This window comes from Mobula birostris, chromosome 6, assembly GCF_030028105.1.
Source record: "Mobula birostris isolate sMobBir1 chromosome 6, sMobBir1.hap1, whole genome shotgun sequence".
Classification (NCBI taxonomy): domain Eukaryota; kingdom Metazoa; phylum Chordata; class Chondrichthyes; order Myliobatiformes; family Myliobatidae; genus Mobula; species Mobula birostris.
Window position 1 is genome coordinate 159299758 of NC_092375.1, and position 13225 is coordinate 159312982.

Sequence of the window (13225 nt, forward strand, 5' to 3'; positions counted from 1 at the left end):
AGCATTCGGAGAGACACCATTCTCCTTTCCCATGGTCAACACTAATGCACCTCTGCCTCTTTTCCTCCTCACACATCACCCCTTGCATCAATACAAAGCCAAAAATGTCTGCTGACATACCCTTGCCAACCTGACTGTAAAAGTCATTCTCTTCTGTCACTCTCACACGGAGTTATCTGAAGAAAGTTTGTAGCAGATCACAAAGGAATTGCCACCTTCTCCCTTTTACGCCACTCTTTTGAACTATTACAATATAACATTCTAACTTAATACTGGAAGCGGTTTGCAAAATATTCTGCAAAGCATATCATTGCAACCTGAGATTCTCAATTCTGCTGACTGGATCAGCATCCTGAGCATTAAACACAAGTAAACTTTACTGTGTGCCTAGAACAGCTGGGCCAGGGACTATGTAACAGAAAGCAGTAATCTGTGAATGTGGGGGCAGTGTTCAGTGCAGTATGTGTAAAGTAGTTCTGGTTTCTGTGCTTATATATGAAAAGGTTCAGGAAGGACAAGAGGATTTTGTGTCTTTGACTGTTATCAAGTTCTGTGCAATGCAATTGGGAGATGGATTGCGAGTCAGGCAAGATATCAAGTGCAGGGTAAAAGTCAGGCAATTGTTGGGTGTCGGGTAAGAGTTTATGGAATGGTGTGCAGTATGGGCAGTAGTACTTTGCTCACTAACAAAAAAAGAGATTGCTGAAATGGGTAGTTAGTTATCTGCTGAGTTAAATTATTGCTTATGACAGCTCAAGCTGATCTTATGAAAGTTAAAGCGTGGCTACTGCCCATTATTCTTCGTCAAACTGGTGAATCACTCATTAATTGTGGTAACACTTCATTTTAGATTACAACTATTGTGTATGAATTAATCAATTGTTTTATGTAATATAGATCTAAGAAGTCATTTCATAGAAATGAATGAGACATTATTTACAAGAGTGTTATAACAGTCGTTGCTAATATGTTCAGTGTTACTTTACCTTAACCTTTATCTTGGATGATTCAAAGGTCTTTATTTATGACCTTTTATCTTCTGCTATTGATGTTAACAAACATTTCAGAATAGCAGATGCAAATAGGAATGTATTGATTTGCAGTTTTATTGTAAAGGAATAAATGATCTAGTATTCCTTTTCCCCTGAAATGAAATGGTCTTCCCCAGAATAGGAGATGCAAAAACATTAGTATCTGATTACCAGCAAATAATTATTTTGGGGAGGAACTTCAATAACTTGTAATTGCTTAGCTAGTGTTGATAAAAGACTTGCAGTGGCATGCAAAAGTTTGGGCACCCCTGGTCAAAATTTCTGTTACTGTGAATAGCTAAGCGAGTAAAAGATGACCTGATTTCCAAAAGGCATGAAGTTAAAAATGACACATTTCTTTAATATTTTAAGCAAGATTACTTTTTCATTTCCATCTTTCACAGTTTCAAAATAACAAAAAAGGAAAAGGGCCCGAAGCAAAAGTTTGGGCACCCTGCATGGTCAGTACTTAGTAACACCCCCTTTGGCAAGTATCACAGCTTGTAAATGCTTTTTGTAGACAGCTAAGAGTCTTTCAATTCTTGTTTGGGGGATTTTTGCCCATTCTTCCTTGCAAAAGGCTTCTAGTTCTGTGAGATTCTTGGGCCATCTTGCATGCACTGCTCTTTTGAGGTCTATCCACAGATTTTCAATGATGTTTAGGTTGGGGGACTGTGAGGGCCATGGCAAAACCTTCAGCTTGTGCCTCTTGAGGTAGTCTATTGTGGATTTTGAGGTGTGTTTACAATCATTATCCTGTTGTAGCAGCCATCCTCTTTTCATCTTCAGCTTATTTACAGACGGTGTGATGTTTGCTTCCAGAATTTGCTGGTATTTAATTGAATTCGTTCTTCCCTCTACCAGTAAATGTTCCCCATGCCACTGGCTGCAACACAAGCCCAAAGCATGATCGATCCACCCCCCATGCTTAACAGTTGGAGAGGTGTTCTTTTCATGAAATTCTGCACCTTTTTTTCTCCAAACATACTTTTGCTCATTGCGGCCAAAAAGTTCTATTTTAACTTCATCAGTCCACAGAACTTGTTTCCAAAATGCAATCAGGCTTTTTTAGATGCTCCTCTGCAAACTTCTGATGCTGAATTTTGTGGTGAGGATGCAGGAAACGTTTTCTTCTGATGACTCTTCGATGAAGGTCATATTTGTGCAGGTGTCGCTGCACGATAGAACAGTGCACCACCACTCCAGAGACTGCTAAATCTTCCTGAAGGTCTTTTGCAGTCAGGCGGGGGTTTTGATTTGCCTTTCTAGCAATCCTATGAGCAGTTCTCTCGGAAAGTTTTCTTGGTCTTCCAGACCTCAACTTGACCTCCACCGTTCCTGTTAACTGCCATTTCTTAATTACATTACGAACTGAGGAAACGGCTACCTGAAAACACTTTGCTATCTTCTTATAGCCTTCTCCTGCTTTGTGGGCATCATTTATTTTAATTTTCAGAGTGCTAGGCAGCTGCTTAGAGGAGCCCATGGCTGCTGATTGTTGGGAGAAGGTTTGAGGAGTCAGGGTATTTATAAAGCTTTGAAATTTGCATCACCTGGCTTTTCCTAACGATGACTGTGAACAAGCCATAGCCCTAACAAGCTAATTAAGGTCTGAGACCCTGGTAAAAATTATCTGAGAGCTCAAATCTCTTGGGGTGCCCAAACTTTTGCATGGTGCTCCTTTCCTTTTTTTCACTCTAAAATTGTACAAAACAAAAATAATACACTAATCTTGCTTAAGATGTTGAAAAGAATGTTTCATCTTTAACTTTATGACTTTTGGAGATCAGTTCATCTTCCACTCACTTAACTATTCACAGTAACAAAAATTTTGACCCGGGGTGCCCAAACTTTTGCATGCCACTATATTATTCTCCAGTTGTTATATGACTACTACTTTTCAAACAGAGGATACTGAAAGCAAAGTGTTACATTCAAGGGACATTATTTGAATATATCTGTTAAGTCATATTGTATTGCTCAACACCAGTAAAAACTTACAATTATCAAGCAATATTCAAAGAATATTATATTAAACATCTCTTTAGGCCTTATTTTAGACAATAGAAAATAAAACTACAACAAAAATTGAAATTCTGCTTGCAGAAGGCAGTAACTCTCTGGAATTCTCTGCCCCGAGGGTGAGAAGTGGAGGCCAGATCGTTAAGTATATTTAAAGTAGCAACAGATAAATATTTTAAAGATAGAGGAATTGAGAGTTATGGGGTACTGGCACAGGAGTTGTTCCCAGTACATACAACAAGGCAGCCTACACCTCCTATTTTCTTGTGCACTTGTGTAGTACTTCAATGTCTAACATTTGGTATTTCATAACCTGTAGAGTCTGTTTCATCATCTACTTTAACTCTTAAGAGGATTTTGAAACATATAATAAATGTTATGAAATAAACCTTAAAAGTGTAACAAATTATATTCTTTAACAATTTAACACAATTACCAAATTATCCTGGATGTGTTTGTTCCACTTCTATGGTGACGCCTAATTTATTTACACGGGAGGATTTGGTTGAGTGTTACACGTGAAATATACCAAACAATAAAGCATCTGACCTGACACATCCTCGAATGCTGATTTGCAAAAGTACTATCCATTTTTTGTTGGAAGCTGTATGTAAATTCCTTAAAGGTTCCTAGTGTGTTTCATATCCGAAACCCTCAGGTGGCATGTCTAACCCGGTTTAAGGATTGCTACTCATTTTTCTTCTGAAGTGACCCGAGGAAATATATGTATTTAATATTGAATTTTAGCAAAGCATACTTATAAGTGAAAATTCAAAGATGGTTAAAAGCAACTTTCAGCTACCTTACAAGAGCAACTCAAATGTGAGTGGGAGATCTTATTGAATGAGCTCATGCATGACGTAACTATTTAAAGTGCACAATGCTGTAAACAGATGGCCCGAAGCCACATCAGTTGTTGTCACATATCCGAGAAGCGTTCTCATTTTCTGTTCAGGTGTTTGACAAGCCATGATCTTGGAATACATCTCATTGGTGAGGCCACATCCCATCATCTGATCTGCGAGTTCGTCAACCTGTTTCACTTTCTGGACCAGGTTCGCCCAATTCGCTTTTAGAAAGGATTTCTTGTCTGTTGTTGCAAAAAATAGAAGATAAATAAAAGTGGGGGATTGATACTACATCAAAATATACGACTTGCAGACACAGGCTTTTTTGTTCCAAAAACTGTTTTAATTTGATTTTGGAGAAGCGAGTCCATTAAGAGGTTGTAGTGGAAATAAAACTGCTATAATCTCATTTAATTGGGAATTGAAAGAAAGTAATTCAGTTATTTAGGAACAGGCACTAATTTTTTATTTAAAGAGTGTGCTTTGAGAGTTCAGGGATAAGTTAATGGAAGTTGTTTGTACCTTATCAATCAGAGGACTAAAATTAGCTGAAATTTTGGCTAGCTGGTACAAGAATATAACACGTTTAAGAACCTAACAGTTAAGAGCAGGAGCAAGTCACAAACCAGGTGAAGACTTCTTTGTTGTTCAGTAAGTCCAAGATCTATCTTCTACTTCAACACTTACTTTTCCATGATCCTTGATTCTCTTATAATATGGGGTCATTTGAAACAACATCTTACATTTCATTATTAGAAAATAATACCTATGTGTACAATAGTGGGATTAATGTGTTTTAAGCTTTCACTGTAATCTACCATTAATAGAGTGTTACGTGACATTAAATAGTTACTGTTTCTCTTTCTGGGTGCATGCGGTGTTTAAAGAATACTGCCTCGCAGCTAACATATTGATGGGGACATATGGGTTGCCGACAGTCTCACATCAGAGGGTATTAAAACAGGAAATTGGTTGCCCCATTCTAAAACAAAATAGGATATCCTTATTCCCCACATTTGAACTTTCAGCACCATTGTGAGATGTCCAGGGTAAGTTTCCCCAGACCCTGATAATGTTATTTTATATTGATTCTGGGTGTTCACCATTATAAGTGTTTTAACTCAGGCTCAACATATTCCTGAAGCTATGTACACACAACCTCCTATTTCCAACCACCTTGCTCGGTCTTGCAGCCTTGCCTTTATTTATATAACTAGAAAACAAAGTCTTCAAGAAAGTTAAGACAACATCGCTCATGATTTTCCTGGGTTTGTCCAAAGCTTAGTTGTTCATATGGACGTATATTTCCTAAAGATCTGAGGGCAACTCTGTAACCCAACAATTGTGATTTTCTGTAGATGTCATTAATTATAATTGATTTTAATCAAAAGAAAAAATAATTACCTATCACTTTGCTCTCCAATTCTTTAACACTTGTTTCTTTTGTGGAACCTGCAAAAGCAATATCATTTAAAATAATATTATCTCCTCAGTGATTTTTTTAAACTTCATGCATTTTAAACATTTCATAGTTCTAGTATTCAATTTACGTAATTTATTTTGGCAACTTCTTCACAATTCAGACCTCCATTACTTTCGCTTGATGATTTCAATCTTTAAACACTTTTAGACTATAATCATAAACACAAGGGATTCTGCAGATGCTGGAAATCCAAAGGAATGCACACGAAACGCTGGGGGAGCTCAGCAGATCAGGCAGCATCTATGGAAATGAATAAACGGGCCAAGACTGTTCTTCAGGACTTAAGACCATAACTGACTTTTATTATGATTTCTATATTAGGGAAATGTGATACCAGATACTCACCAGCTTCTTATTCTGGCTTCTTCCTTTCTTCCTAGTCCTGATGAAGGGTCTCAGCCCAAAACGTTGACTTTTTATTTCTTTCCTTAGATGCTGGCTGGCTTCCAGCATTTTATGTGTATAACTCTATTCTGGATATGTTTTGTTCAAGGAATAAGTATCATGATTTCTCTTTTGAAATTGTTTTAAATTCAGCATATAAATTACACCGCATTTTTATTGCAGCAGCTGCAAACAGAATTGTCAATAGGGACTAAATTTAGAAACCCAAATTTAAAATTCCAACCATTGAACGGCTTAAGGTTGTATGGGTGGAATCGATTCTTAAATCCTGGAAAATTTAGAAATGTCCTGGAAAGTTTGCTTCAGGAACCAATGGTTGAAGTCCTTTCGTAATATATGTTGACTTGATTAAAAATGCTTTAGGATCAATATGATCCTGACGATCGTCAATGGGAATCACTGTTACTTAGAAAAACTTTGCCCATTGCATTTTTATATCATATGGGTGCTGATGGTTTATCTTCCTCTCATGTAAAAGTTAGAAACAAAGGTTAAAGGTGATAAAGGTTAGCATAGAGATGGTCCATGACGATGAATGCCTCCTTCTCTCTGAGTTTTCAACTCATCCAGCTACGTTGAGTGGAAGCACTATCACAAGAATTTGGGTAAACATCAAAGAATGGCCATTGGTAATATTAGAATTCATGATTATCCAAAAGCTACTGCCATAAACACTGCAAACTATCGAGCAGAAGTGAATCATTTCTTGAATACCATTTATAAAGTAAGGCTCCACTTTAAACACTTACCCAGGTTCTTTACCTCATTCCTGTTATCCCTGGGTGAGGTGAAATTTACAGGTATGCTAATAGTTGAGGTTTGACTGGTTTGGATCATGGGGCACACCACGAAGGAAACTCCAGCAGCATGGATATCAGCTGTAATGGCTCCCTGTCCACTCGGCGTAGGACCGGCTGGTGCTTGAATAAAATGCAAAGAAATCTGTAAATATAATTTCTTTATACCTTGTCAGCGTATTTGTTCTACTGAAAGTGCTGTCATTTTCAGTAGAATTGGTGTTCAATCTGTCCTGGACCTAACAAATTGATACAATTACAGAGGAGGTACACCAGTGGCTCTACTTCATGAGGAGATTGATGAGATTTAGTATGTCATCAAAGACGCTAACAACTTTCTATAGATATACCGTGGAGAGCGTTCTGACTGGTTGTCCCACAGCCCGCTATGGAGCCTCCAATGCACAGGATCGCAAGAGGCTGCAGAGGATCATAGTCTCAGCCATTTTCATCATGAGCACAGCCTCTCCACCATCAAGGAGGTCTTTAAGAGGCTCCATCATTAAAGACCCTCACCATCCAATTCACGTCCCTCACTACCATCATGGAGGAGGTACAGGAGCCTGAAGACCCACACTCAATGTTATAAGAGCATTATTAGAGAAATGTGATTTCCCATCCACCACCAGATTTCTGAATGAACCTGAACACTAGCTCACTATTTGACTTTTGTGCCAATTATTTCTGTAACTGATAATAAGTTTTATGTATTGCACACTGTTCTGCTGTCACAAAAACAATAAGTTTCACCACTTATGTCAGTGATAATAAACCTGATTCTGATAGCAGTTTCTATTTTTATCCTGGAGAGACAGGAGACTGTAGATATTGTAATCTGCAGCAAAAAGCAAACAGCTGGAGGAACTCAGCAGGTCCGGTCCAGATAGAAGATCTTGGCCCAAAATGTGGAACATTTATCTGCCTCCACAAATGCTCCCTCTGACCCTCCAGTAGTTTGTTCTTTATTCCTTTTTTACCATCTCTGTGCAACAGAACTCAAGTCTACTATTCAAGCTAAATACATATTGTAAAAATCGAATTAAGTGTTTACTCTGTTCTCTTACTCCACCTGTTTGCAAACACAAAGGCAACAATATCTTCTTAAATCAAATTTTAAACATACCCTCAGATGAAAGAATTCCCTTTTCATAGGAATGTGTGGCGTCCAAAGGAACAACTACCATCTTCCCTTTCATTCTCATTCATATCTCTCTCTCTCTCTCTCTATCCATCCCATAGGGTGATGATGGTTCCTTTCAGTCAGTTAGTGGGGTTTCTGAGGATACTCCACTCCTCAGAAAGGAACAGCGTGTGTGTGAGTGGATTTTAGATGGGTAGGGGGTTGCACAGGTCCAGACCCACCCTTTCGACATCCCCTCCCGGATCCCGCGGCATGGTGGAGTCCAAGACAGCTGGGGGAAGTTCTGTTGCAGTGAATGGCCAGACCAAGCTTCAATGCAAGGGATGCCCTTTCTGCGCTTCACGGCACGTGTTTGCTAGATGGCCGTTGACCCTACGAGAGGGTTCATCCGCCATTTGACAGATCTTGTTTTTCATCCTGCAGGGTGTCTAGCCACCCTCCTCACCAGGCAAGCCTGGTGGGGGAGCCGGTTTAGTCGCCAACCACCCGACCATGCGACAGGTAGTACTGGGTTACATGGTACCAGTAGCACTCAGACGAGTGACCTTTCATTCTTACTGCAGACACAATGGGAAATTCCAGGAAAGCTTCCCACACTTCCCTGGGATGTGTGGGCTAGATGTCCACACTCCCTTTCCTAACCTCAGACTGCTGTGCAGGAACTACTAGGCTTGGGACACACTTGGGGCTCAGCTTCTTTGCTCTGAAAGGAAGTTCTGACTGGATTTTTGTGAGATGTTCTGGAAAGGCTTGCTGTAGATCTATACTATCCACCAGGATACATTGACCTGTGACCTCCTAGCATTGAATAAAAAAAAATCTGGCAGTGCAGGATCATGTACATTTGCAATGGCAAAGCTGGTATTCCTGGAATTCTCAGACATCCAGATACCAGGCACTAATTTGAGAAATGGCTTGAGAATCTACCCGCTGCACTTATGACAATGAGCAATTAGGAATTAGAATAATTGGCTTTTCCCACAGCCCATCACCTGGCAGCTTCTACAGGTGGACAAAATGAGGAAATCAAATAGAACTTCAAATGAATGATTCCACATTACAAGGGTTTGGGAATAAAGGAGATATCCACAGCAAGTAAATGGAATCAAATTAAGAGCCACCACATTTTATCTTATTTTGGTTACCATTGATCTAATTATGAAATGCTCCTAGTGATGTGGCACTTGATTATTTTGATTGAAACAGCAGACATCTTCAGAAATAGTGAGAAATGGCTTAGTGACAACCTCTGCAGTGAACCGAACGCAGCCAAACCTGGGGAAACAAAGAGCAGTTGATGTGCTGCTTTTTCATAAAAGCCCAATTACTGACAACATTGAGCAATAATTATCTGGAAAGTGAGGCTAGAAAAGCAGCTGCTGAAGATTCAGTTGCTGGGTCAAGGCCATAAGGAACTGGCAGACTGAGCACAGGCAGAACAGAATTCAGCAGCCAGACTTGCCACTGATCCTCACACTCGAACTGCTTTCAGCTAACAGTACTCAAAATGCTTGTTACTAGAATGAGGCTCTATTTTGTCTTTTTTTAAAAGATTGTTAGTTTAGAAGTTGCCAAGCAGAGGAAAGGTCATTGAGAATTCATCTGGAAAATTCAGCAATCTATTTTAGATAGAAAGGAAATTGTCTTATATAATTTCCAGTTTACTTATGATTTGCTTTTCTGTTAATAGGGAACTGCATGGACAGCAAACATTGAATCCTAGAAGTCTATTTTAAGCTTATTTACATACAGGTTAAATCTCCACAATTCATCCTCAGAAGGGGCCTCTGCTGCACCCCCTATGCCCCATATTTAGTCCTCTCTTCACATATTTAATTTGTTTTAATACCAAGTGTTTATCACTCACATCAAAGCAATATGATCTACATTTACAATTTGTGGACTGACTGGGTTCACAATGCAATTAACATTTAACCAGCAAGAATACGAACACCATGAATCAAACCCTGACCAGATTAATGCCCTCCAAATGCCCATCACACAGCAGTCAGTCACCAAAGAGGATAAAAGGTAACCTTTGGAAGATAGCAGGAAATGTCATGGGTTTCATCAGCAGGAACAGAATTCTAATATGAAACTGCATTTAAATTAATCCATCAAGAGGCACGAAAATGGGCAGGGAACATTTAACAAGTCCTGCTGATTAATGTTGGAAGCTCACCTTCTGCTGCAATCAACAGACTATCATTCAGGTAATTGAGAGGGTAGACTGTTGGATCCAGCCGCTCACAGTGGTAGAGAATTCCCATGCTACCTCAATAATTAACCTGTTTCATAATTTATTATGTCTCCCAGTTAAGCAACTGTCTGAACACTGGAGTAACAAAATCTAATGAACATCTAGAACATTAATAAACTGCTGAGACATTAACAGAAAAGTAACCGTACTTGCCTCTGTTTGAATGAAGACCTGGAGGAGTTTAACAAATACCCCCAAAGATATAATCAAATTTACCTTGCTGTTTACTTGAAGGCCATTCAATCAGTTGTGGATAGGTCTCCTTTACTTTATCCTTCTGCAAAACTTGACAGAACAGCTCACAGGAAGACTGTCCTTTACCCATTATTGTATCAAGGAGGTTTATGATTCTCTTTTCAGGATCATTTTCTGCCTTTAACTTGTGATATTCTCGCTGAGTAACGAGGGAATCCTCTTGTATTATTTGCAGAATAAAATCAGGATCGCTGGTTAACCATTCAACAAGACTTGTTTTTGATCTTCGGATATCCTCCATGTTGCTTGTCTACAACTGGAAAAGGAACGTTAGTCATACTTTCAATAATGCCTTACGCTGACCTGGTAAAATTCAAGGGATTTTTAAGGTAGAGTATTGACATAGATTTCAGTTATAGTGCTAAGTAAATATGTGGAATATTTGGCCAGCTAAATTAATTTATTAATTTAAAAGAACAGCTAAATAAAACTACTTCACCAGCTGGGACAGAAAAGTTGTGGTCAAATATACCATGGCACTGACAATCCCTGAGACATGGTTTGGTAAGTTGGGGGGTAAGAAATCATAAAGAGGATTGTGGAGGAAATAAGCTCGATGGGCTCAATGGCCTCTTGCTGGATATCAAGTCCTGGCTCTGAAAAGTGGTCAAATCCATTGACAGTGGTGCTGAGGGCCAGAGCTGTGGTGGGGATTGACCTGACATTGGGCTATCAGAATCGATGTGTTACATTCCTGGACGATGCAAGCATCTTCCTCTTTGCAATCATTCCCATGCCTCACTACCTGTCTGCTTTTCTGTAGACTCTGCTGGACCCAGATTTGGCTTCTGAATGTATCTAACTGCCCCTTTTTATTCCTGTGCCATCATTACCTCATTCTCTAATCACTCCTGCAAAAAAAAACCCTTACCATTCCTGCCCTCCTTCACCTGACTTAATTTCTCAAGAAGTGTCTAGCTTGATCATTTTCCCATTCTGACAAACTTTGTTTCTCCTCCACAGAGTCTGCCTAATCTGCTGAGAGAGTGAATCTCAAATTTGATCTGCTCAGGGATTCTTTTGAAATCGTACTTATTTTATTACATAGGAAGATGTGTTTTCAGGTTGTACAGCTCAAAGATTTTTCTTTCCAAATAAACACAAACATCTTCAACAAAAAGAAGACCACAAGACCATAAGAGCAGAATTAGGCCATTTGGCCCATCAGTCTGCCTCACCATTTCATCATGGCTGATCCAATTTCCCTCTCAGCCCCAATCTCTTGACTTCTCCCCGCATCCCTTCATGCCATGGCCAATCAAGAATCCATCAACCTCTGCATAAAATATACCCATTAATATTCCACAGATTCACCACTCTCTGGCTAAAGAAATACCTCTTCATCTCCTTTCTAAAAAGACAACCCTCTAATCTGAAGCTGTGTCCTCTGGTCTTAGACTCCCCCAGCAGAGCAAACATCCTCTCTTCATCCACTCTATCAAGGCCTTTCAACACTTGATAGGTTTGAAACACAGCCTGGAAGTTTTTCAGATTGTGAAGGAAAATGAATGTTCCCTAGAATTCCCCTTCCTGTGCAGTGAAGTACTTGGATTGGGGTCAGAAACGCACTAACCCATAGCTAGTGCATTTAACAGAAGTGCCGAGTGTTTACCGATGCAGGAAGTACACCATGATCTTGCTCATTACAGCTCCACACCAGAGGAAATGAACAGTCTCTCTCTCAGCACAATCTCAATGCTTGCATTTTGGAAAAACTTGCCAATGTGCAATTGAATTGCATGCTAGACGCTCTCATCTCTGTTAGTTCATCTTACCTTTCTCTCAGAAGATTACCACAGAAATTAACTGATTGTGTTTGGAATGAAACAAAAGCAAAACAAATCAAAATTGACTTGACACTCCTCTGCCAATGCACCTTCCTTTAAGTTTCACTTTTAGTCTATTTCCTGTATTACTAGAAGTGAGGAAGGAAGTGACCTGTTTATACAGTAAATGTACACGGTGGCTTCACTTTGTAGTCCTCTTCACAGCCTTGCTGCACTTTGCAAACCTTCTCTGTACTTGACGTAGTTTCCAAGCATTCCTCCCTTCAGTAAATCTACAATCACCTTTTATCCACTCCTGAACCTGTACATACCGACTGTGTGGTGAAAAAGGCATAACAGCACCTCTTTCACCTCAGACGATTGAAGAAGTTTGGTGTGGGCCCCCAAATCCTAAGAACTTTCTACAGGGGCACAATTGAAAACATCCTGACTGGCTGTATCACTGCCTGGTATGAGAACTGTACTTCCCTCAATCGCAGGACTCTGCAGTGAGTGGTGCGGACAGCCCAGCGCATGTGTAGGTGTGAACTTCCTACTAATCAAGACATTTACAAAGACAGGTGTGTAAAAAGGGCCCGAAGGATCATTAGGGACCCGAGTCACCCCAACCACAAACTGTACCAGCTGCTATCATCCAGGAAACAGTACCACAGCATAAAAGCCAGGACCAGCAGGCTTCCACCAGACCATCAGACTGCTTAACTCATGTTGACACAACTGTATTTCTATGTTATATTGACTATCCTGTTGTACATACTGTTTACTATAAATTACTATAAATTGCACATTGCACATTTAGATGGAGACGTAACATAAAGATTTTTACTCCTCATGTAATATGAAGGATGTAAGTATTAAAGTCAATTCAATTCAATTCTTGTTTCTTTTCCTATCACCACTGTGCTGTTTGTCTTCCAAAACATCCCTTTTAATCACTTCCAGCCTCTGTCAGCTTTTCCCATGACTGGCATACAGTGTGCGTGGCTGAGGCCTAACGGTTGCCCAGCTCTGCAACGGCACCGTCTCCCACTCGGAGACCACCCCCTCACCCTCTCTTCCCACCTCTTTGCTGCTCGCTGCAGGATTAGGTAAGTCCTGGCGTGTGCCCAATGGAGTCGAGGATCAGCAGAATGTGTAGCAAGGCCCCTTGCCAACATTGTGCTCATCAGCTTGTCGCCATCTCACATTAGGTTAAG

The 13225-nt window shown here is 39.8% G+C and overlaps 1 protein-coding gene across 1 annotated transcript; it reads right to left on the reverse strand.

Annotated features, from left to right (window-relative positions):
* Positions 1 to 1389: 1389 nt before the first annotated feature.
* LOC140199511 (uncharacterized) lies at positions 1390 to 12123 on the reverse strand. The gene is made up of 5 exons (XM_072261722.1): positions 12018 to 12123; positions 10204 to 10498; positions 6539 to 6709; positions 5306 to 5353; positions 1390 to 4143 (listed from the first exon to the last, which is right to left on the reverse strand). Exons 2-5 carry the CDS (start codon positions 10481 to 10483, stop codon positions 3890 to 3892), a joined length of 753 nt encoding a protein of 250 aa, XP_072117823.1. The 5' UTR covers positions 10484 to 10498; positions 12018 to 12123; the 3' UTR covers positions 1390 to 3889.
* Between the last annotated feature and the right edge of the window lie 1102 nt (positions 12124 to 13225).

Excerpts from the sequence above, each read along its gene's own strand:
- LOC140199511 (XM_072261722.1), bottom strand. The coding sequence starts at position 10,483 with ATGGAGGATATCCGAAGATCAAAAACAAGTCTTGTTGAATGGTTAACC. Across the intron at positions 6,710-10,203 it reads GCCTTCAAGTAAACAGCAAG|CACCAGCCGGTCCTACGCCG; the intron begins GTAAATTTGATT and ends ATTTTATTCAAG. Across the intron at positions 5,354-6,538 it reads GAATGAGGTAAAGAACCTGG|GTTCCACAAAAGAAACAAGT; the intron begins GTAAGTGTTTAA and ends TTGCTTTTGCAG.